The 23,377-nt window shown below is 40.5% G+C and overlaps 2 protein-coding genes across 2 annotated transcripts in view; both read right to left on the bottom strand.

Annotated features, from left to right (window-relative positions):
- LOC145354463 (uncharacterized) overlaps positions 1–7,145 on the bottom strand; it is a 114,651-nt gene extending 107,506 nt beyond the window's left edge. Inside the window, exon 1 of the mRNA XM_080205848.1 lies at positions 7,037–7,145. Within this exon, the coding sequence (XP_080061974.1) occupies positions 7,037–7,050 (14 nt within the window). The 5' untranslated portion in view covers positions 7,051–7,145. The remainder of the gene's footprint in view (positions 1–7,036) is intronic.
- A 3,722-nt stretch (positions 7,146–10,867) lies between these two features.
- The window catches only part of LOC145354582 (uncharacterized), a 160,932-nt gene continuing 148,422 nt past the window's right edge, over positions 10,868–23,377 (bottom strand). The window contains exons 12-13 of the mRNA XM_080206046.1: positions 18,977–19,073; positions 10,868–11,082 (exon numbers count right to left, since the gene is read on the bottom strand). Coding sequence (XP_080062172.1) covers positions 10,868–11,082; positions 18,977–19,073 — 312 coding nt within the window. The remainder of the gene's footprint in view (positions 11,083–18,976; positions 19,074–23,377) is intronic.

The following is a 23,377-nucleotide window of genomic DNA, read 5'->3' as shown; positions in this document are numbered from 1 at the left end:
ATCTGGAAGAAGTTAATTTGAAAAAAAAATGAAGGTATGGCATGAATATTACTGTAAAACAGGGTGCAGGACCTATAGCATGTACTAGAGATCTATGCAAACACAAAGACATGTTGACGGGTGGCATGGTGGCACAGTGGTTAGCACTGCTGCCTTACAACACCAAGGACCTAGGTTCAATTCTGGCCTCGAGTCACTGCATGTGTGGAGTTTGCATTCTCCCCTTGTCTGCATGGGTTTCCTTCGGGTGCTCCGGTTTCCTCCCATAGCTCAAAGATATACAGGTTAGGTGGATTGGCCACGTTAACTTGCTCCTTAGTGTCAGGGATACTAGCTAGGGTAAGTGCATTGGGTTATGGGGATAGTGCTTGGGTGAGATTGTAGTTAGTGCCAAATGGCCTTTTTTTGCACGGCAGGATTCTATGACTCTATGACAGAGAGTAAAAAGTAAGAAGGAAATTTATTATCCCCAGTGCTCAGCGAGTTCAACTAGTGAGTTCCTGAACCATGCAGACCAAATGGTTATAGGTCTCAGCTGGCTCAGGTGTAGTTACCTCAGCACCAATAGGCAGAGAGGTGGAAATCAGCCAGATTTCCATGCCCGATGGCAACAACTTCCACTGGAAGAACAGATTTGAACACTGGTGAAGGCAGAATTGGAGACTGCTGTGATGGCCCTCGCAGTTAAAAACCCTGTCAGTATTTGCTGCCAAGGTCACTAGAAAGCGGTGTACGGCGGCCAGAGGCATAGACCCATACCCCAACAAAATAGTCGCTCCTTTAGGAAATCAAGAAAGGGAGGCCAAGAAAACTGTCAATGAGCAGGAAAACTAATAGGATTGTGTCAATAATATAATACATAGCATGACAGATAAAGAAATGTGCTGCAGGAAGCCCCTCATTTATATTTGTGAACAGTATGATCAAAGAGGACAGAGAAACAAATAACTTTTGAATAGGAAGGTAAGGTTCAGAAGGCTTTGTAAATGGAGGTATTGCAAAATGTGTGTCTGTGTGTCATCCATTGCCCATTGAGAAAAATATGCAACAACATTTCCATGCACACCCACTGTGCACAAGCCCATATAATGACAATACATGCCATACATAGGTACTTACACTGTAGAATTTCCACAGATGTTCTGCCAATTTGCTACCGCAAATTTGGCACAGGATTGGTGGAATCACAGAGAAATTGTAAAATGGTTGTTTAATTGTTCCTCCAAATATCCAGCAAACCTCTGCAAACATTACAGGAGATGAGGACACCCTATACGCATTCTCCCTCACCATGTGCCCCAACTGGTCTCTTCACAGAAAGAAATAATCTTTAGATTGAGAGCAATATTCACACGAAAAGCAGATATTTTACAGGAGATCAAGCAAGTTTATTTATTAGTCACAAGTAGGCTTACATTAACACTGCAATGAAGGGACTGTGAAAAATCCCCTAGTTGCCATACTCCGGCACCTCTTCAGGTACACTGGGCAAGAACTTAACATGGCCAATGCACCTAGCCAGCACGTCTTTTGGACTGTGGGAAGAAACTGGAGTACCCAGAGGTAATGCATGCAGACACAGGGAGAAGGTGCAAACTCCGTACAGACAGTGACCCAAGTCAGGAATTCAAACTAATGTCCCTGACGCTGTGAGGTAGTAGCGCTAACCACCGTGTCGCCACTCAGAATAATGGTGCAGAAGAAGCAGAGCAAAGCACCAAGGGGAAGCAACAGCATTGTTGAGGGGCAGCCTGTGCAGGATAGAGATTCAACAAAGCTCTTCCTGAGTTAACAATAAAAATTTTATTGGGCCATAGTGGAGCAATGCACCTGTGTCAGATATTTAAATGACCAAGTTCTTGTAATCTGGTCTGCAGGAATGTCAGGCCAATAAAGTGAGTTGACTTTTAGTGTACCTTGTTTGATATACCTACACCTCCAGGCTCTGTGTTTCCCCTCTGTTCCACTGCAGAAGAGTCATCACTGAGCAATTAACTAGTCGATCCAATTTGCTTCTTTCATTTTTCTGGAAACCTATGTTATCCCATTCTTTAGAATATTCGCTAAGATTAGAATACAGAAACAAATGATCCATTGGCGTATCTGTGAGATGGGGGAGCAAAATTCAACCCAGGATACATCAATGACAGGAGTTCATTACTTTTCATTTTCCACTTGTGTATTGTACTTTTGGAGCAAGTACCCTTGTATTGTCATGCGCTACGCTTTAGGAAATATGTGAAAGGCACAAGAGAGAGTGCAGAAAAGATTCACAAGAATCCTTCTTCCAGGATTGAGGAACTTCAGTTATGAAGGTAGACTGGAGAGGATAGGATCGTTTTCCTTGGAGAAGACTAAGAGGAGATTTGATAAAGGTATTCAAAATCATGAGGAATCTGGAGAGAGTAGATAGGGAGAAATTGTTCTCACTCATGAAAGGATCAAGAACGAGATGGCACAGATTTAAATTAATTGGCAAAAGAGGCAAAAGTGACACGAGGAAAATCTTTTTCATGCAGCAAGTGATTAAGGTTTGGAATGCACTGCCTGCAAGTATGGTGGAGATGGGTTCAATTAAGCATCAAAAGGGAATTAGACTGTTAACTGAAAAGGAAGAATGTGCAGAGTTATGGGGAGAGGGCAGGGAAACAATTTATTTAGAGAGCTGGTGCAGACATGATGAACTGAATGGTCCCCTTCTGCACTATAACAATTTTGCGATTTTGTCACAGTTACTGTACACTTCCTTACAGCTGGGCCCAGAGTTCGCCACAGAGGACATTTTCTGCCATTTCATTTGTGTCTTGCTGCAACTGTACAGGGCACTGGTGAGGCCGCAGCTGGAGTACTGTGTGCAGTTTTGGTCGCCGCACTTGCGCAAGGATATTTTGGCCTTGGAGGGAGTGCAGAGGAGGTTCACTAGGCTGATACCAGAGTTGAGGGGGTTGAGCTATGAGGAAAGGCTGAATAGACTGGGCTTGTACACGTTAGAGTTTAGAAGGATGAGGGGGGATCTTATTGAGACATATAAGATGATGAAAGGGATGGATAGGGTAGAGGTGGAGAGGTTCTTCCCACTCAGAAAGGACAGCAGGACTAGAGGGCACAGCCTCAAGATAAGGGGGAGGCAGTTTAGAACAGAGTTGAGGAGGAACTTCTTCACTCAAAGGGTGGTGAATCTCTGGAATTCTCTGCCCGTTGAAGTGGTGGAGGCTACCTCGCTAAATATATTTAAGACGCGGGTAGATAGGTTTTTGGTAGGCAAGGGGATTAAGGGTTATGGGGAGAAAGCGGGAAAGTGGAACTGAGCCACTTCAGATCAGCCATGATCTTACTGAATGGCGGGGCAGGCTCGAAGGGCTAGATGGCCTACTCCTGCTCCTATTTCTTATGTTCTTATATCATTACATTCTGCCACATAAGGATAACCAGAAATCACATTCATGATTTTCTGCACAGATCCTCTTTCAGTGGCATCTGGGACAGGTGACTCAGCAAAAAAATAGCCGTGGGACATTCTAGACGGTGGATCAGATGTGGTACTAACTGGATGGAGGGAGGGAGGGAGCCAGTGGGACTGGTACCTGTTTGCTAGTCTGACCCTTCAACTGGTGCAGATCTTATGGTGTCAAAAATACAATGAACAATTAACTGAGGTAATTATAAAAAATGGAGGAAAGTCACATCAGAAAGACAAACTGCGTGCAAAATCCTCCTTGATTAGTTATTGCTACTAGCTCTGAGCTCATTTTTAAAATGCGAGTGGGAGTATAATTTCTACTGCAAATAGCAAGAATTAGTTAGCAGCCATGAAAGTAGTTTCCTTTATTTCTCACACGTCTTCCAAGATATGTATTAAACTGTTCTCTGTTGTCAAAGACTGTGCCACTAAATCAAATGTGTCAGTTTGGTACATCTAATAGAAATGACACTGGAGCTCTCTGTCTACAAAAACCTCAGCTGCTACCATGTTCTAAAATGTAGCACTCTATTGCAATCAGTGTCTTCACCTTTTTAAAAGTTGTCTACATGCATTTCTGATTAGAATTTGAAATCCCTTTCTTTGATTTCCTCACACTGGCTTACATCTGTGGGCTTCTTCAAAAACATTTCTTCAATCTTATCTGACTATGATAATCAGTTTTAGTTGCATACCACAGAAAATGCTTTTGCTTTCTTCTTCAAACCCTGTACAGTCCCCCCATCTTCCAACAATTTCTCCTCTCTTAATCTTTTTTTTCTGAAATATGCTTCTATGGGTAGTGTTAAGTTCTCTGATGTCTTTTCAACTCTTCGTTTGTGAGCCAGGGCAGTGAACACCAGGAGACTATAATGATATTATGGTTTATAACAGCCAAACATGATCCTGTCCTGAGTAGGAGGCCAGATCTTCATCTTACACATACCTGATCTCTGGTAGTTTGGTAAAGAGAAGGGGCCAGATTTTCATCTTCAAGTAGGCATGAGAATTGGAGTGCAAAATGCTGTACTTAGTTTTTTATCAGGGGAAAAGCAATTTTCTTCTGCTATTTCCATGTGGTCTTTTTACGGATCAGGAAGGCTTGGTGTGTAAAACACACAACCCTCTTGATGTCGGGATCTCTGTTGTGAGATTCACAGGAAAATGGTGTTTCCTCCTATACACTATACACCTGCTGAGGGGTCTGGAGCATTCTGACAGGTAAATTTAAAATGTTTTGACACCTTCAAGTGTTACTATTAGGTGTTATTTCATTGTAATGGTGATCTGTAGTGATTCATCATAGGAATCTGTTCTGCAAAGGTAAGTTGAGCCTGATATTGACTAGCATTGTACAATTCTTGTCATGCATTATAGTATTTTTCCAGTTCTCAAAAGTCCCTTAGTACATTAAAAATGTAAAAGAAATGTCCTGTCAATCTCTACTGTCATGTTTTGTACTGTGGTTTAAATGTAACAGCTCCAGCTGTCAAAAGACCACTGCTTTTGAATATTAAAAAAACAGCAGCACTTGCCCCTCTCCATTGATTGACAAGCATTCTGTTTTGAAATGGAAATGGGATACTAACTGTTCTGTCAGTTTCAGATACTGCAGCTTTTGTTATGATGTTTGTAGCTATAATGAATGCTTGGTTTGGTTTCAAAATCTTCTAAAGCCTTTAGGTCAGCAGTTGGTTTATTGATCTAAGAATGATTAACAGCTTTAAGAGACTATAATAAGAATATGCCTTTAATGTGGTTCCTTGTTTGTTTACAAACCTCATAAACAAGAATTGCAACTTTGTTTACATTGGAGTTGGATTGATAGAGATTTATATTTTTTCTCCAATGATTTTAAAATATTTCCCATTTCTATTGCATTACTCTTGAGGACTGTACATAGAGGATACAGGGTGAGTGGCTACAGAGAATACATGGAGGGTATGTAAGTGACATGGGACATCTGAGGTGACATAGGCTGGCATTGGGTATCTGAGGGACCATGCGGTTGCAAAGGGGATCTGAGAGGGCACTGAGGGAGCATGGAGGTGACAAGGGTGATCTGAAGGAGCATCGAATGGCAATGGGGATGTTAAGGGGATGAGATGGGTGAGGTTTAGGGGCCCTTAAATTATGTTGGGAGTTAGGTTGCTGTGTTGGAGAACCAAGCAGGCCTTCTAACAGCCCACCTCCAAACCCACACTCCTACACACACTTCAGCACAGCTTGCAAAATGCACTGCAAACCTCAACCATGTGTGAAAAGACAAAAGTCCCGTGAAAAGTCACACATGGGTGGATGTGCATTTGGAAGGTGCTAAAGTGTGCAGGCCAGGTTTTCCTGAGCCATGCGGAAACCTGGGCCAAGGTATGAAATGTTAAACCTAGACACTCACAGAAACTTGCCTGCATAGGTACCGTTACTGTATAGTATTTCATGTCTTTCACCTGTATTGAGAAACATGGCTTAGTATGCTAGTCAAAGGTCTAAATTCTGAACAAACTAGGACAAATTGTTTCAATATTAATTTGTTTTTTTTTATTCAGAGGATCACTACTTTGGATTCCAAATCTAATTTGATGTCTGCAATTAGCTGAATATAAGTGCCTAATTAGCAAAAAGCCATTCAGATGAATACATTTGTAAATATATTTCAGGTAAATTAAATCAGCATTAAAGATTCTACTTAATTTAAAAAGACAAGATTTTTGATATATTAATACCTCATTTTTGTAATTATTTTTCACCGATGTTAGCCTCTCAGATACACTATTGTTTTTAGTGGTGTGGGAAGTTCCAAGCTGTATACCGTAATAAATGCTTTTCCAAAGGGACAGCACTTCAATAGTGCAGAAAGATTCCCAAAGCCAGTTATCCATGACTTCCCTGAATAAGTTGGCCTAGACTAGGACAGAGCTACAAGTCTAGCCCAGGAATTAAACTCAAAGCTCTTAATTGAGTCCACTGAGCTAATATAGCTGTTGGGTTGCCCTGGGCATATTATCTCTTTATTATGCCTGACTTATTTCTGTATCTCGTAGCTGTTTACTCCAAAGGAACAATGTGCTTTCACCCCTCTTGAGTCAAGGTCTTAGAGGTTCTGTTCTGCTAAAGAACAGATACCAGGATCTTTTCAAAGAACAAAAGGATATCATTGAGAAGGAAGACAGATGGGGCTTATGCTTTTCATGGCTGACATGAACCAATTAGGATAACCACAGATTCTTGCCACTGAGAAGCATGGGTCAGTGAAAACAAATTACACGCGATTCCATGGTAGGGGTCTAAGGATTCAGGTGACATCAGGCACTGAGCCCCCCTCTGAGCTTTCGATACATCAGAAGGCATCCTGAGCTCATAATGACTGACCTGAAGTGGCAGCTACGCACCAAATTTTAAAAAGGAAAATCTAATTTGTAAACAAATTGACATCATAACAAGCTATAAACAGCTGTCCTGGTTCTGACAGATTTACTGATGCTTCAGTGACTAAAAATCACAATGTTTTTCCAAAGCAACTTCATTAATTTGTGGTCTGGCATTCATTAGGACAACAAGCCCCAGGGGACTACTTACAGCTTAGCCTCCATGGTAATGATATGAGCTTTGGGTCTGCTGATTTTAATGTGGGTGCAATTCGTAGGTAGTGCAATCACACAGTTGTTACCAATTTTATGTGGACAGATCAGCGTCTATAAAAAAAAGCATATTAAAGAATGAGTGGCAAAGCACATATTAGTGGTATTTAAAAGGCAATCTAACATAGAAAATATGCCCTTTATCAACAATTTAGTCTATGATATGATTTTACTAAACACAATTGAATGCACAAATAGGAGTCCCCAGTGAAATAGAGAAACAAGCAAGTACTTGTTCTGGTCTGCAGAGATTTCCCAGAATGGTTAAAATCATCACAGTAAGCACTGGTAATGGAACTTTACACTATTCAGTATGAATAAGCTGGTCTGTAGAGTGGAGGGAAGTAATGAAGTAATTAGCTGGACTATTATAAGCACCTGTGACACTGATTAATACATGTCCGCTTTGACGAAGTTTCTTCTCCAATTTGACTAAATCTTGTGTTTTCTGCTAAGCACTTCCTCCACAAGGTGAAACGATAATGCAACGTGTGCAAGGCAAAGTTTGTGACAATGTTGCATAAAATCAATTGTAATTTACAGAAGTGAGGCTGCATCATCATTGCCCCATGTCACCTTTAACAAAGATTAATGTATTGTCTGACTCACACGCACGAACAATGATGTTCCTGATATTATAACAGTGGAAAATATTAGTTTATGACATGTTGAAACATTCATGATCATATTCTAAAAAATTTAAGATTTATTTAGGATGAAAATCTTTCTTACCAAGTCATTAGGAGTAATATGGCAAACTATCTAATTAGTGCCTGCATTTCAGTCTATTAGAAAAAGTCTAATGAACCTTTTATAAAAACCACAACACAGCATAAAATAATAACTCTCCACTGCACCATGTTAAATGAGGTACGGGCCAGTATGAAATGATATACCAGATGACACAACGTCTTTTTAAAGAAAAGCTGGAGGCTACACAAATTTGATAAGGCATCATTATTTAAAGCATCATCATTTTCTCCCCTTTGGATTATCTTTTCCTATATCCCTCTCTACAGGACAGTCTATTTACAGTTCTCTGACAATGATTCTCTCTTCATCTCTCGACTGGGGAGATAGTGGGAATGGGGACATGCTAGCATCCTGAAAATGTCAGTGGATTAATAATCCAGAGGCTAGGCTTATGCTCTGGGGACATGAGTTCATATCCCACCAAGGCAGCTGGTGAAATTTAAAATTCAATTCATAGTTCTGGAATTGAAAGCTTAATGGTGACCATGTCAACTATCATCGACTGTCGTAAAAGCCCATCTGGTTCACGCATGTCCTTTAGGAAAGGAAATTGCCATTCTTACCTGGTCTGGCCTTCATGTGACTCCAAACCCACAGCAAAGTGGTTGACTCTTAAATGTCTTTTGAAATGACCTAGCAAGGTCAGTTCAAAGGTAACTGGAAATATGTAACTAATGCTGGCCTTGGCAGTGACACCCACACCCCATGAAAGAAAAAAGAAAAAGATAATCTTCCACTCTTTCTCCTTCCCCTGACACTGAGAACTACTCAGTCTCCATCGACTAAGGGCAATTCTGCAACACTGAAGATGTCCAAATTCAACAAAATTGCAAACCGTAACTCCCAATATGAAGTGGAACTCATTTTTACCTTTCATTTCTGCGAACTAAAAACCTCTGAGACTTTTCCCTCTATTTTTCCTCTGGTGTAGATTGACCCCAGCTGTGAGGTTGGACAAGAAATCTATCTCAAGTTTCAAAGTGCCTGAGAATACCCGGAGTGGTCTCTGTCTCAGTTTTGCACTCCCTTTATGTGGCACAACCCAATAGTCACACTGCCACCCTACTGAACCCTCTGCTACAGTGGCAGGGCCAAGATTGTGAATTCAGTGTGCAGAGAATCAAGAGCACAAGGCCATACCCTATCACTGGGTGCCAGGGTTCTTTAGGTTTTATATGGCTGCACCATTGTGCCAACCCTACCCTATTCTGTCACTGGGTGATGTAGCTCACTGTTTAATGTCGGCTCTACCATTCGTCATCCTCTGACTTCTATTCATATTTTATTGACAGCCTCACTATAATAATCCAACGTGGAAAAATTTGCTTCTTATTGCCACGTAAACAACATCATGCTTCCATACAGAGCAAATGATGCCTAAAAACAGTCCACACAAGCATTTGTCAACAAAAACAACACTTGGAGAGACCAGTCATCAAAGTAAGATCCCTCAGGGAGAAACAGGTACATTTGAACAGGTATATTGATTTTGCGTATGTCCAGAAAATCAACGGTGACAGGCAATTTAAGACCTCTGATGAAGGGTCATCCAGGCTTGAAAAACTGGCTCTATTCTGTCTCCACAGATGCTGTCAGACCTGCTGAGAGTTTCCAGCATCTTCTGGTTTTGTTTCAGATTCCAGCATCTGCAGTATTTTGCTTTTAATTTATGGTTTCACCTTGAACCTTCCTCCAGATTGGCCTACCACACATTCTCAGTATTCTTAAAGTTTACAGGTGTCTTTTTGAATCATTGTTTTTCTGGTATTAAGTTGAAGTCAGTGGTAATTCTATTACAGGCAGAAATAAGCTCTTCCATGCTACTTTGAAAAGTACACTTCTAAATATCCATAACTTCTGAGTACTTACGCTAAGGTTGGATTTGTGTGGTTTCTCATATTTTTGGCCACTCTGTCTTGTTGTACTGTATTTTGTGATCATTACTTATTCAGTAAAGTAGATTTATCATCAGTCTCGCTGGATTATGTCAGCACCATAACTTTTTCAGCAAAATGAATAATATTATTTTGCACGACGGTGTCCATGTCAAATTCTTAAACCTCTGCTTCTCTAATAATAAAGGCTTCATTTTGGCTGGAATTAATTTGAGGTTAACACACTTATTTCTGAACAATTTATCATTCACCAGAACAGAATTCACCAAATAACTAATACATAATATGTTTTTGTTAAGGTTATTTTATTTTTTCTCTTGTTTCTCAGCTGAATTGCAATTGAGTTGACAGATTACGACCAACAATACTTATTTTCTTCCTTTATCCTTCCTTTTCCAAAAAGCCACTAACCAATGTTTCATGTGTAGGTTGATTTGTATTAGCTGCTCTTTGCAACTAGGCAGCAATTCTTTGTGCATGAATTGTGACAATGAGTCTTGAATGGATAATCTGATGATGGAAACTGGGACAAGATGGATCTTCATAACTAAGCAATCATTCATTTATGCCTCATCTGTTGCCTACACAGGTCCAGTTGCCAACAGGATTCACTAGATAATGTTAAAGAGCATCAGCCCAGCCTGGTTTCTCCCAGCCCTATTCTAGAGGCAGCTACTGGCTGAAATTGACTAACTCAGCATACTCTTCCAATCAAATCTGGGAACTTTGGTCTGTGTAGCTCAGTACTACACCCTGCAGAGCCATCAGAGGCCCTATTAATGCTGGTTATGTGCCAGCCACAAGAAGAGGAAGAGATTATCTCAAAATGAACTGATCTGCAATTTCTTCCTTCCTCCTATGACGCAGGTAAGATTGCCAATTTATCACATGGGGAGCCTTGGGTTGCCAGTTCTTTGTGTCATGTGAGGTTAGAGTGCCAGCTAACAATGTCATTATACTGCCTTGGAAGCTGGGTCTTAAAAGAATGCCAGAGATTCTCTTCCCTCACCAAGTGTTTTTAACCTTTTGATAGACTCAGTCGCCAATCGTATGTTTCTTATTTCCGAACAAACATCATTTCTCTGATGTACATAACATGCATTCTGACTTTAAACACTTTCTTAAATTGACTTCATGCTTGCCTTCTCTGCACAGCTCAAACACATTGCGGCCTCCTTCACTTCTATGTACGAATCTCCACCATCACAAGAGGTAAAAATCATGGCTGAATATTTGTTGAGCACAATTTGATTTGCAGAAAAGGCATCCGAGAAGAATTCTTGCAGGGACTCATCCACGTGGTTCTCCAACCCACTTAGTACTGAAGGGCTTGAACCTGAGAATAATTGAAATACAATCCATTCAGAAAATTGTATAAAGAGTGTTTTTCATTGCGTGAAGCATTTCACTACTGTGAACATCCCTCCCACTTTGTTCGAAATGCCAGGCAGCAGGTGGATAATATTCCTACATGTCCACTAGGTGGTGTCTGCTAACCACTTGCCCACTATTATTTCCTACAACGTTTGTCTATTAGCATTAGTAAAAAAGAAACTGAACAGAAATTAAGTTGTTTTAAAAAATATATATTAATTCAGTATCATTACAGACTGAGATAACCCTTAACTTATAACATAATTTCTAAACAATGAATTATTACAAACAAATAAGTCAAAATCATGTTTTGTGATTACACATTTAGGACCCCCAATCCCCCTCCACTCAAATACACTGACCTGGATTTCCTATTTGCACCTAGATTACTTTCTTGATGGTTCTGTTGCATCCTTCTATTCGATTTTGCTTCTCGTCCTCCCCCATCTCATTTTATGCCAATGTCATTCAATGGGACCAATATGGCAGGTACATCAAAATGATTGAAAGTTAAAAAAAAATTGTCTGACATCCTTCCTTCCACTTGTGTTGTTTGAAGGCCGGATGCAAGGAACATATTCATCCCAGGTATCTATTATTTTAAAATTCCTGGGCCAAAGAGTTGATGGGCTCTGAAAGATTTAAGTTGAGTGAGAGCGCATGCCAGCAGTAAGAACGCTCTCTCTCTCACAGAGTGAATAGCAGACCAGAAACCTTTAAGAAAAACGTTTCTACTTTTGTAGGTAGCAAGGAAGCAGCATCGTTCCCCAGAGTGAAGATATACCACTCGTGATATATCACTGCAAGACTGTAACCCAAGCAGATACAAACCCCCTGACGAGGCTGGGGTGAAAACCTTCAAATGGTTAGAAGCACTATCTCTTGGTATCTCCACTGCAGAAGGTTCTACCCACTGATTCTTATGAGGAAGGGGTCCAGGATAATAGACCGTAGGGACCTTACAAAGCTTTGGCCATGAATGTTGGCAGAATATTTGATTGGGAAGATGGGGGTAGGGGAGAGATGAGGGAATGTGAGGGAGGCATCACATCCAAGTCTGACCCTGCCCTCACCAAAATCCACACACAGTCACTTCGTAGCAGAGGTGACTAGACAGCACTCAGGTATAGGAACACTTACAGATTCCTCCCTCCTTAGGCGAGAGGTACTAAGGCCAACTGTTGATCTGATGCCAAATAATAATAGATATATATCCTTTTATTGTTAAATTACAAACACAGTTACTGTTATAATGAACTACCTTGCTTGGAACACTATTTAAAATATTGTCACACCAGAGCTTACTATCATAGTGCCAAGTACTCGTTGAGAATATATATTTGGAATTTTAATTGTTTCTTTCTTATGTTTTTCCCCCACTGTTGCTATGATTGTCATTTACAGCATGAACTCTGATTCATTTGCTCCATGAAAACTAACTGTATCTTCACGTGATGAAGAAGCTTAGCAATCAAATGGCAATAATAAACAACTAGGGGTACGTGTATCTGGGCTTCTGCCACGTCAGCGATTGTTTTAGCTCTCAGCTGCACCTCATGCCAAAACAATCCCTGGGGTGGTAAAACCCCAATCTGTGTACCGTTTGTCGTTCCATTATTATTGCCTAATTAAATGATGATTTAAAGCATATGGTACATCTGTTAGTGTCTATTTTTATTATCCCCTCGGACTAAGATGGAAATTGCGATTGGCTGAAGAAGTGTGGTGTGTGAGAAACTGCTTGTTACTATTTCCTGCTAATTCAAGTCAGCAAGCAACTAAGCTGAGGCCATTACCTGGCCTTGTCACAAGGCACAGGCTGGAGCATGAAAATGCCACAGAGAAGCTTTTCGTTAAGCATTCTATAAGCCAGATATGCTGCAAAATTTATATTGATGCAAAGCAGCTTTTGGCTCCATATAGATCCAAGCTGCCCTGGGCAATCTGGGTGTGAAATTGCCCAAATTGAATTTAAGCAAGTGGTATAAAAGTACCTTGATGAGGTGGGTTTTAGGCTGCTCTCGCTTCTCACAAGCTGCAGATGATGCAAAGCAAAATTTAAAATGATCCCATGTAGTTCAGCAGCTTTTTTTTTAACTTCAAGATACAACTGTTATTTGGATGCTGTCCCATTTTCCCCCAACCACAGATGCAAATCTGAATCACTTTAAACAGATACCAGTCTTACACTGATCCCTGTGGTATAATGATGTCGTTAGAGTTTAGAGTAACGTAAAGCATGCACTGATTGGTCCATGTCACATAGTTAACATGAAGCAAATCAGCAAGGCTGAAGTGCTAGACCATTTTATAATATTACACTCTGCTCCCTACAATATTACATAAGCACAGATGGATTTTGTTAGGACATATATTTACATCCAAGGATAAGACAAAGTAAAAGTTAACTACTGCGCAATCCATAGAGAACAGGAGTTCCTCTGGTTACGGAGACGATGAAGAATGTGCAAAAACAAAGCCTTTTGCTTTAGGCATTCTAACCCACCTCAGTCACTCCAGCAATGCTTGGCTCAATAGATAGATATGCTCAGCATTTGGATTTTATTTGCAATTATTTGATGTTAAAAAAAAGGTAAATTCACTAGAACCATCCAGTTCAAATTCAACAAAAATTATTTATCTTGTTTCTATGACTATCAGAAACCAAGCAGTCTTCTGTACTTGACTCTTATCCAAATAACAATGAAGGGCATTTGGTCAATGCCTGAAACTTACGTGTCATGCTGTTTATGCTATAATTTTTGAACAACTGGAGTCTACTTCAAGACATTGAGTGCTATGTGGCTACCTGTTGAGTGAACAATGACCTGAAATCTGTCATATGTGTCTGTGTCTTTGCAGCCTCCATTACTGGTTTAGAAAACAAAATGTAACTTTATAAAATTATCTTTCATTGTGCCAATTCACAGTTTTTTTTATGCACCATGGGTTAATTGTGCAAGACCACTGCAAGTCACTGACTATCCCCGTGTCCAAATCAACTGACCTTAACAAATATTAGGAAGCCACTTTATTCACAGCAGTTGATGGTACTACAAAGAAGAATAGCAAAGCACACAGGAAAAGACCCTTCGGCCCTCCAAGCCTGCACCGATCACATTTACTTATCTAAGCCAACTGCTTATATCCTTCTATTTCCTATTTGTTCATATGTCTATCAAGACAAGTCTTAAATGTGGCTAATGTAACTGCCTCAAACACCTCACTTGGCAGTCCATTGCAGGCCCCCAGAACCGTCTGTGTAAAAAACCTTCCCCGGCACATCTCCACTGAAACTTTCCCCCCTCATCTTCAACTTGTACTCAGGTGTTGTTCTTGGAGGTCATGATTTTGAGCGCTAATGGAAAAAAAGTACTGGCTATCAGTTTACTACGCCATTGCTGCCAAATTCCAGCTACTGAGATTGTAAGTCCCCTTGTGATATTTGGCTGGTAAAGAAAAAAAACCAAACAGTGGCAATGAATAATGGTGGTCTTCCTTATCCTAAGCAGAACAACACCTTGCATCAAATATTTACCTTGAAAAGCCTTAATTGAAAATCATCTCTGGAATCTGAGTGAGCTTTGAACACATTTTGTGCACAGACTTCCAGCAAGTTATGTGCTGTACTGGAGGACAATTGCAGTCCATTACGTACAAAAAACACACAGTGCATCTGTGCAATGGGCACTGACCACTGTATTATTATTTAAAGTATCTTAACCTTTTAGCAATGAATTTTATGTTTTAATACAATATTTAATAATGGATACTAACATTATTCTAGCCAGGTTTTATAAAAATCTTAGTTAATAAGTTGCTTCACAAATTAAAATCAATTATGAAAACAAAATATAATGAAATGCTCTTGTTAAAAGGAACAGGAATTCTCTTAAAATGTTATATGCTTATTGGAAATGGGAATGTAGAACCATTGTATAGTTGAGTGGCTTAAAGGGAAATATTTCAATATAAAGTTCTGGCTATTATTGCTTATTGTGATTTTCACAGCTCATGTTTCTGGTATTCAGTTGAGCACTAAAGTAGACCTCTACAAATTGAGCTGCATTAATTATGTGCTAGAGGAGATGTTTTTAAAAAATGACCACTTCAGCAAAGCACAACAGCCAATTATCAAAGTTAACTTGCAATCATTGCAATGCATTTGGGTGGATTTTAAATCTACATATTCTCTACATTCTCTTTTAGAATCTTTTATTTGTGTTCAATAGGTGAGGGATTCCAGCACTGGAGAAGAGAACACATTCCCCATTATTTTGCACCCAGTGACAGCACTCCCTGGTTAGATATGACACTGCCTGGCATTTGCCCTATTCAACTCATCTTCCATCCCATAACTCAAAGAAAGACTGCCCAATCTACTATCAAATTATAAAATGCTATGCTTTAGGTTCATGTGCACCATCTACTGTGTTTCTACTGCTCAAAAATCACTTGATTTCAGACTTCTGCAACCAGCAGAGATTTTCTTCCTATTCTTCTGCGCTTATTTTGGCTCCAAGTCCAGAGATAAAAACTTTCCTTCATTCTTTGCAGCTTAACTTTTCTTTCTGAAGATTCTTACTCTGCACTTGGATTATAGTGCTGAGATTGGAAAAGCCTGCCTGTAATTTAAAGGGAGTTGTTGTTGGGCATCAGGATTGCACAGTATCATTTCAGTACATTTCACCAGCATTGCAAATATCACTGGCATATCGGATGCCCACATTCTGCCATTGTACTCTGGGCTTGGGTGGGCTGAGTTTTCAACCTGTGCATCCAGCATGTCAGCAGTACAACATTAACCCCGCAGCCAGAAAGTTAAAGTTTAAATTCTAACTGTGCATAATTATGTCTATGCATTCTTCCATGTGTGCAATCCTTTCAGTATTGCTGACAGTGCTTTGAATTCCGTGCCACAAGGTGAACAAAACAAAAATTTCAGAACACCAATAGCCTTGAACATTATATACGAATCTCTTTTTGACACAGTGACAATATTTCAACTGAAAATCCTTTGAACATATTTCCAGCATCAGATTCCACCAGCACCAATCCGGATAGATTATGTTATATCGCAGGTGCGCTGACACAGTGAGTGAGCAACTTTGTTTTATTATATAATTCCATGGCAATTGATCAGGGTGTGCTAACCCAACACCTTCTTATGCCGTGTTCCTGGTCTCACATTGTAAGCGGGACGTGAATAAAGCAACACTGCAAACTGGCATCACTTTCAACCGCAAAATAAACTCAGAATCTAAAAGCACAAAGTTAAATTAACAGGTTCCACATTATATTCCTTAATCCCACTCCTCAAGTGACATGGGTTCCAGTTTGTGCTACACCTGCTCTGTGCCTCAGAAGACGCCCCCACAATAATACCCACAAGTGTATCAATGGCTCGTGCAAATGCAAGTCAAAAACAGATGACTGAAAAATGCAGTCCCAGTTCAGGAAAGAATTATATTTAACCTATTTTCCACTCATTTAAACCATGGGAATGTCCTGCAAAGTATGCCATTGCCTTTTACCCAATTTTCTCAATTAAAAGCAAATATGAAAAGACCTTCACTCCGAGGAGTCAACACCATGTTAAACTAGTTTAGTATTTCTACCAGTGATCCCAGACAATGAAACATATCACACCACAGTTATTATCTGCATATGAAAGTAACTATTTCAAATTTTCTCTGTTTTTTTAGAGACGCAACATACAATAAATATAAAGAGCACAAGTAGGATGCCAATTGTTTCAGTGGGTTATGAAAAAGATTTATGGAGTTAATAACCTGCAGAAATCATAAGTTGAGCTATGAGGTCATTTAGACATAGACTTTTTTCCACCTCGGTTCTAAAACATATGGGATAGTCTATTTACTGAGCAGTAATTGTACCTCCACTGTAACAATAGCTTCCTTGAAATGTCAAAATATTAATAGCCTTCAATATATTTCTGTAGCATTGAAGCATGTTTGCAATAAATTTAGAAGCTATGACTATATTTCCTCTGCTTTATATATATTATGCACAGTAGAGAGTATGCCTCACTGCTCAATTATGTAGTCTTCTCTCTTTAAGCAAAACATTACAAATGTCATTCCCTGACACTGTACCTCCACAGATGAGTCTACTTGACATTGGTCAATGTGTCATTTGCATGTCAGTAACCTAGCATAAAAATGATTTGCATTTGAAACTTAAGGCATGGGTTAGGAAGTTATTCAATACAGTCCAGAGATATATCAGGATTGTTATATACACCCTTGGACAGAGAAACAGGTTTTATATCAAGATCCTAAACCTGAGCAAAATATTTTTTTCAGAAAAGCTTAAAAATCTTTTGTGCTTGTGTTTTGACCATGTTGAACTCACTGTGCTAAGAAAAAAATCATGAATAGCATTGCTTTAGGATCTATTACCAATGCTTTTGTATGAAGCAGAAGTCAGAAATGAAATATAAGGCCTGAAGGCTTTTCACCAGGATCATACACTATATCTAATAACTTCATTCATTGGCATTACCATTGTCCCAATATTTTCAGTTTATTCATATTGTTATGCAAAGGTGTAATCATTAAACCATTGCATTCTTCTGGGAAATACTGAGACTTGGGGGAATTAAAATGATTCCAAGTTGCACTGGTGTCACTATTTCATTATTTTCTGGGATGAAGAAAAGCTTCTTTACCATTCTGGGCATCTACTCATTTCTGAAACGTGATTTTTTTTCTTTTATTTCTCATGTGAATAAAATACAAATGGCTTTGTAACCTGTTGTGTCTAAGCTCTATGGGAGTGAGTGCTATCTGCTATCCTTCCCCCACTCAATTTTTGAACCATATTACCTGTGACATGAATGCTTTAGTGCATCTCCTATAAAGGCTCTGGGTAAAGAAGAACAGATGAAAAAGCACCAATCAGCCATTTAAGTTGAAATGCAAACAGAATGGGATAGTGTCAGGCTCACTGAAACACTGAATGCTAACCTTATGTCAAAATAATAGACTGGCTTAAGGTCTGTAAATAATGAGGCAGTTAATGCCATGGCACCCTGTTTTTGCTAGCTTATTGGTGTTCTTCACCTTGCTTAAGAGCTATCCTTCACAGACAAAACCACTGTGCTAATCCCACTGATGGAATCAGATGAGAAGGTTGGACATGAACCACTATATTGGGTCCTGCAAACCTGGGTTTTTTGGAAATATTCTTTTCTTTGTATCATACAGCATATTTCATAGAAATCAGCTTTAGCGGTTGAGCACTTAACCCAATGTGCAGCTGTTAATTTCTTTGACAAGATTTTTTAAAAATGAAATATTATCATCCACACATTGTTTGTGATCCTTCCCCCCCCTCTCTGGTTTCAAAATTAAATTAGACAGAGCAGATGTGACAAGTGAGATGAAGGAAGGTTGGTTTGTATTACATCTGATTTTTTTTTTGATGCACTCTCAATTTCTGCTTTGTATCGCAAATTTCTGACACAGTCCCTCCCACCTGACTCTGAATTGGAATCTGATACAGAAAGCTTCTTTTCAGAAAAAAAAGTCAAGAGGTTGTTGATAAGTTTACGTTTTGACAGTTTAAAATTTTCCTTTGATTCCTGACATGGATTTCAAGTTCTCATGTCATCTGGCCTTGGAACAAAAAAAAACTTCAAGAGTTGTCTCCCCAACCAATTTGTATGTGTTCAAGGCTACAATGAGTTATATCACCCTCAAGTTGGTGTATAGACTGGCTGCCCTGGAGACCACGCTTGAGGGCTAACACCTGTTAGCGGCGCAGACCCAATGAGAAAAAAAATCTTCATTAACTCGAGAAATCAAAGCTTAAGGATAAAAATATAATTTTACCTCCTCCTAATCCTGAGCTTCCAGAAATGACCTTTGACCCAGGAGCTTGTGTGGTATGTGGTGCAGATTTCACAGATTTTTCTTCATCTTGTCTTTCCTTTCAGAACAAAGAAATCAGAGAAACGGTGGTGAAAGTAGCTAACAGTCTTGTTCGCTAAAGAACAGAGCGTGCACTACGAGCATGTGAAAAAATATATAGTAACTCTACTTACTCGAGGCTTTATTGAGTTAAACTGACAAGTAATAATTAAGAGGCTAAACGCCAGCATCGAAATTGAGCAGTAAATGCGGCCACACAGAAAGCTGGAACAGCCTTCCAAAACCCTAGGGTGGGTTGGGAGAGGTCACTGGTCAGGGTAATTTCAGGAAAAGCTAATTTCTCAACTACCTTTAGCAGGTGGCATGGCACTCAAAGACTATTTACTGAAACTAGACGAAGGAAGTTAAAAAAAAACAAAGGTCATGACAGACAGGAAGAAATGGAGAAACAAAATCCTCTCATCTACTTCTTTAAACGACTGCATGAAAAAGTCAATGGAATGAAGGAAAATGGATGGAGGGGAGAGGGTACTGAATCAAGCAACCAGCAGGTCTGAGACACCAAACTGAGTGAGTCAAATTGCTTAGGAAGCTAAATAAACAAACACTACAAGGCACACAAACAAGGACTGCTACACCTGTGGGAAATGCAAGTTTATATGAAATGTGTTTCATCCCCTGTCAAGCCATTTTTTTAAAAAAAGAAAACCCAAAGGTGACCATGTTAACCAGTGCAGCTGGTGACACTGCTGCCTGCAGCAAGGTCAGAAAGGAGTAAAGTGAACAGAGTAAGTATTGTTTTTCCAGCACACAGCAAAAACATAGCAGGGAGCACTTTTAAAGCACAGCTGTGGTCACGTTTCCTTGCCAGTGACATTGATCAGATTCATACAACACCATAGACAACTCTTTAATTATTCAGGTACCATCAAAATTTCTGCTTTAATGTGTGAAAATAGAGCGCGGTTGTTATTAGAACAAAGGGAATGGGAGGGCCATGAGTAATCTAAATTTCCGCCAGTGTGATGATCAGTGTTGACTTATCATGCGTCTGGGTAATTTGATTAGAATAAAGATCCAAACACGCGGACTGACACTGGGATCTTCGCATCTGTTATCAAAGACTTGATTAGCTCTGCACAAACTGCAAGATTAAACTCTCTGGTTAGTGAAATTCAAACCACCTGCATTATAGATCGACATCAATAGGGATAATTCTACTTTTCCAAATGAGTAAATCCAACCTATATTAAAAAAGAATTAATTAATAATGAGTTTCAGGTAGGCAAAATTTAGCATCTGTGCCTGGGATTACAATATCAAAGCACACTGCTGAAACTCTTGTAGTCTTTATTAAGATTTAACTCAATTTAAACATCACTTTTAGACCAATTTCCTTTCATGAATTAATAAAAGTCCAAAGATTTTGCAAATTATTGTTTCATAATTCATTACCAGCCACCATTTAAAGAATGACTGGTAGCTAATAAGATATTGAGCTACCCATTGTCTGTAATTTTAAAGACATATAAAGTCAATATATGTTTCTAATAAATTACTAATATGATCCAAATGACAATATCTTTAAGCAATTTTTATTTCCATTCAATTTTATATTGCTGTGTGTGTGTGTGTGTGTGTGTGTTGGGACTATGCAGACAGAGAGACGTGTATTTATATGGCAGCCTTCATGAAGAAAGGACATCCCAGATCTCACAACCAATGGAGAATTTTTGAAATGTCATTACTCTTGTAATGTAAGAAACACAGCAGCCAATTTGCACACAGCAAGCTTCCACAAATAGCAATGTATTAACATTTTTGCAATCAAGCAACAAGTATTGGGCAAAGTTTAGTGGCAGTAACATAGTCACTGACTGGAGAACCTGTGGGCACCTGATGTTATATCGAGGTATTTGGGCATTTACTTGGTCAGCCTCCCGCTTTTTAAATTAGATTAAATTGAATTAAAGTTTCTGGAGGACAGAAGTCATGACTCCTGGAGGTGCCAGGGAATCAGAGACTGGTGCAGTAGCACCACAAAGAACAGTGGCTGATCTCAGAATTGCACTGGGGTACACCCATCAGTTTTTATAAATACATAAAAAGGAAGAGGCTGGCTAGGGTGAACGTTGGACCCTTAGAGGATGAGAGGGGGGACTTAGTGGTAGGGGATGGGGAAATGGCTGAGGCCCTGAATAACCTTTTTGTTTCGGTCTTCACGGAGGAGGACGAGTAATTTGCCGGGTGTTAGCGATGGAAAGATGGTAGGAGTGGAGGTCCTGAATGACATTATTGTTACTAGAGAGGCGGTGCTCAACAGACTGGAGGGACTGATTGTGGACAAGTCCCCAGGACCGGATGGAATGCATCCAAGGGTTCTGAAGGAAATGGCGGAGGTGATAGTGGATGCCTTGGTGATTATTTTCCAAACATCGCTGGATTCCGGGGAAGTGCCAGAAGATTGGAAAACGGCTAATGTTACGCCGTTGTTTAAGAAGGGTGGCAGGCAAAAGGCGGGGAATTATAGGCCAGTTAGTTTAACGTCTGTGGTAGGTAAAATGTTAGAATCCGTCATCAAGGAGAAAATAGCGAGGCATCTTGAGGGGAATTGTTTGGTAGAGCAGACGCAGCACGGTTTCATTAAGGGGAAGTCGCGCCTGATGAATTTATTGGAGTTCTATGAGGATGTGTCAAGGGCGGTGGATAGAGGAGAGCCGGTGGATGTGGTCTTTCTTGATTTTCAGAAGGCAAGGTGCCTCACAAGAGGTTATTGCAGAAGGTCAGGGGGCATGGAGTTGGTGGTAGGGTGTTAGCGTGGATAGAGGATTGGTTGTCAAATAGGAGGCAGAGAGTGGGGGTTAATGGGTGCTATTCGGATTGGCGGTTGGTGACTAGTGGAGTGCCCCAGGGGTCGGTGCTGGGGCCTCAGCTATTCACCATTTATATAGATGATCTGGAGGAGGGAACCGAGTGTATGGTGTCGAAATTTGCTGATGACACCAAGATTGGTGGAACGGCAAATTGTGCGGAAGATGTGGAGAGTCTGCAGAAGGATCTAGATAGGCTGGGCGAATGGGCCAGGAACTGGCAAATGGAATTTAATGTTGGCAAATGTGAGGTTGTCCACTTTGGTAGGAATAATGGTAGGAAGGACTATTACTTACGTGGCGAAAAACTGCAGCATGCGACGGTGCAGAGGGACCTCGGGGTCCTTGTGCATGAGTCGCAAAAACCCAGCCTGCAGGTGCAGCAGGTGGTCAGGAAGGCGAATGGGATGCTGGCCTTCATAGTGAGGGGGATTGAATATAAAAGTAGGGAGGTCTTGCTGCAGCTGTATAGGGCACTGGTGAGGCCGCAGCTGGTGTACTGTGTGCAGTTTTGGGCGCCGCACTTACGCAAGGATATTTTGGCCTTGGAGGGAGTGCAGAGGAGGTTTACTAGGCTGATTCCGGAGTTGAGGGGGTTGAACTATGAGGAGAGGCTGAATAAACTAGGCTTGTACTCGTTAGAGTTTAGAAGAATGAGGGGAGATCTCATTGAGACGTATAAGATGTTGAATGGGATGGATAGGATAGAGGTGGAGAGGCTCTTCCCGCTCAGAAAGGACAGTAGGACTAGAGGGCACAGCCTCAGGATAAAGGGGGGGCGGTTTAGAACGGAGTTGAGGAGGAACTTCTTCACTCAAAGAGTGGTGAATCTCTGGAATTCTCTGCCCGTTGAAGTGGTGGAGGCTGCCTCGCTAAATATTTTTAAGACGTGGGTTGATGGGTTTTTGATAAGAGAGGGGATTAAGGGTTATGGGGAGAGGGCGGGAATGTGGAACTGAGCCACGACAGATCAGCCATGATCTTATTGAATGGCGGGGCAGGCTCGAGGGGCTAGATGGCCTACTCCTGCTCCTATTTCTTATGTTCTTAAGGAATGGATCTTCTGGAGAAAGGTAAGTGCAGTGGAATGGGGCTTCTAAGAAAGCAAGGTGTAAACCAAGAGTAAACAGCAAAGGCACAAAGGTGGTTTCCTGTGGATTCCCTCCTCCCTCGAACCCCATCCACCCGATGCTGAGTCCATCGATCAGACATGGTGCTCCTTTGAATGAGGGACCCTCCCCAGAAGGTTGTAGGCAAAAGCAACAGGGTTTGCTGCACATCCTCTTTGGATAACAAGTCCCCTGCCTGCTACTGATTCAATACGAACGGCAGTAGGATGAAGCCGTAAAGTGGCCCTTAATGTCCATTAAAGAGCTTTAGCTGACCGAAAGGTGGGAAAGCCACACACAAGCTTCCACTCCAACTTAAATGGAGGGAGGTGGGAAAGTGCGGGATATTCACCCAGCAATCTCCAGCCTGATCATTGCTCCCA

This window comes from Carcharhinus amblyrhynchos, chromosome 17, assembly GCF_965287045.1.
Source record: "Carcharhinus amblyrhynchos chromosome 17, sCarAmb.v2.hapA, whole genome shotgun sequence".
Taxonomy (NCBI): domain Eukaryota; kingdom Metazoa; phylum Chordata; class Chondrichthyes; order Carcharhiniformes; family Carcharhinidae; genus Carcharhinus; species Carcharhinus amblyrhynchos.
Note: the sequence above shows the minus strand (reverse complement) of the source record. Positions and strands in the feature narration are given on the sequence as shown.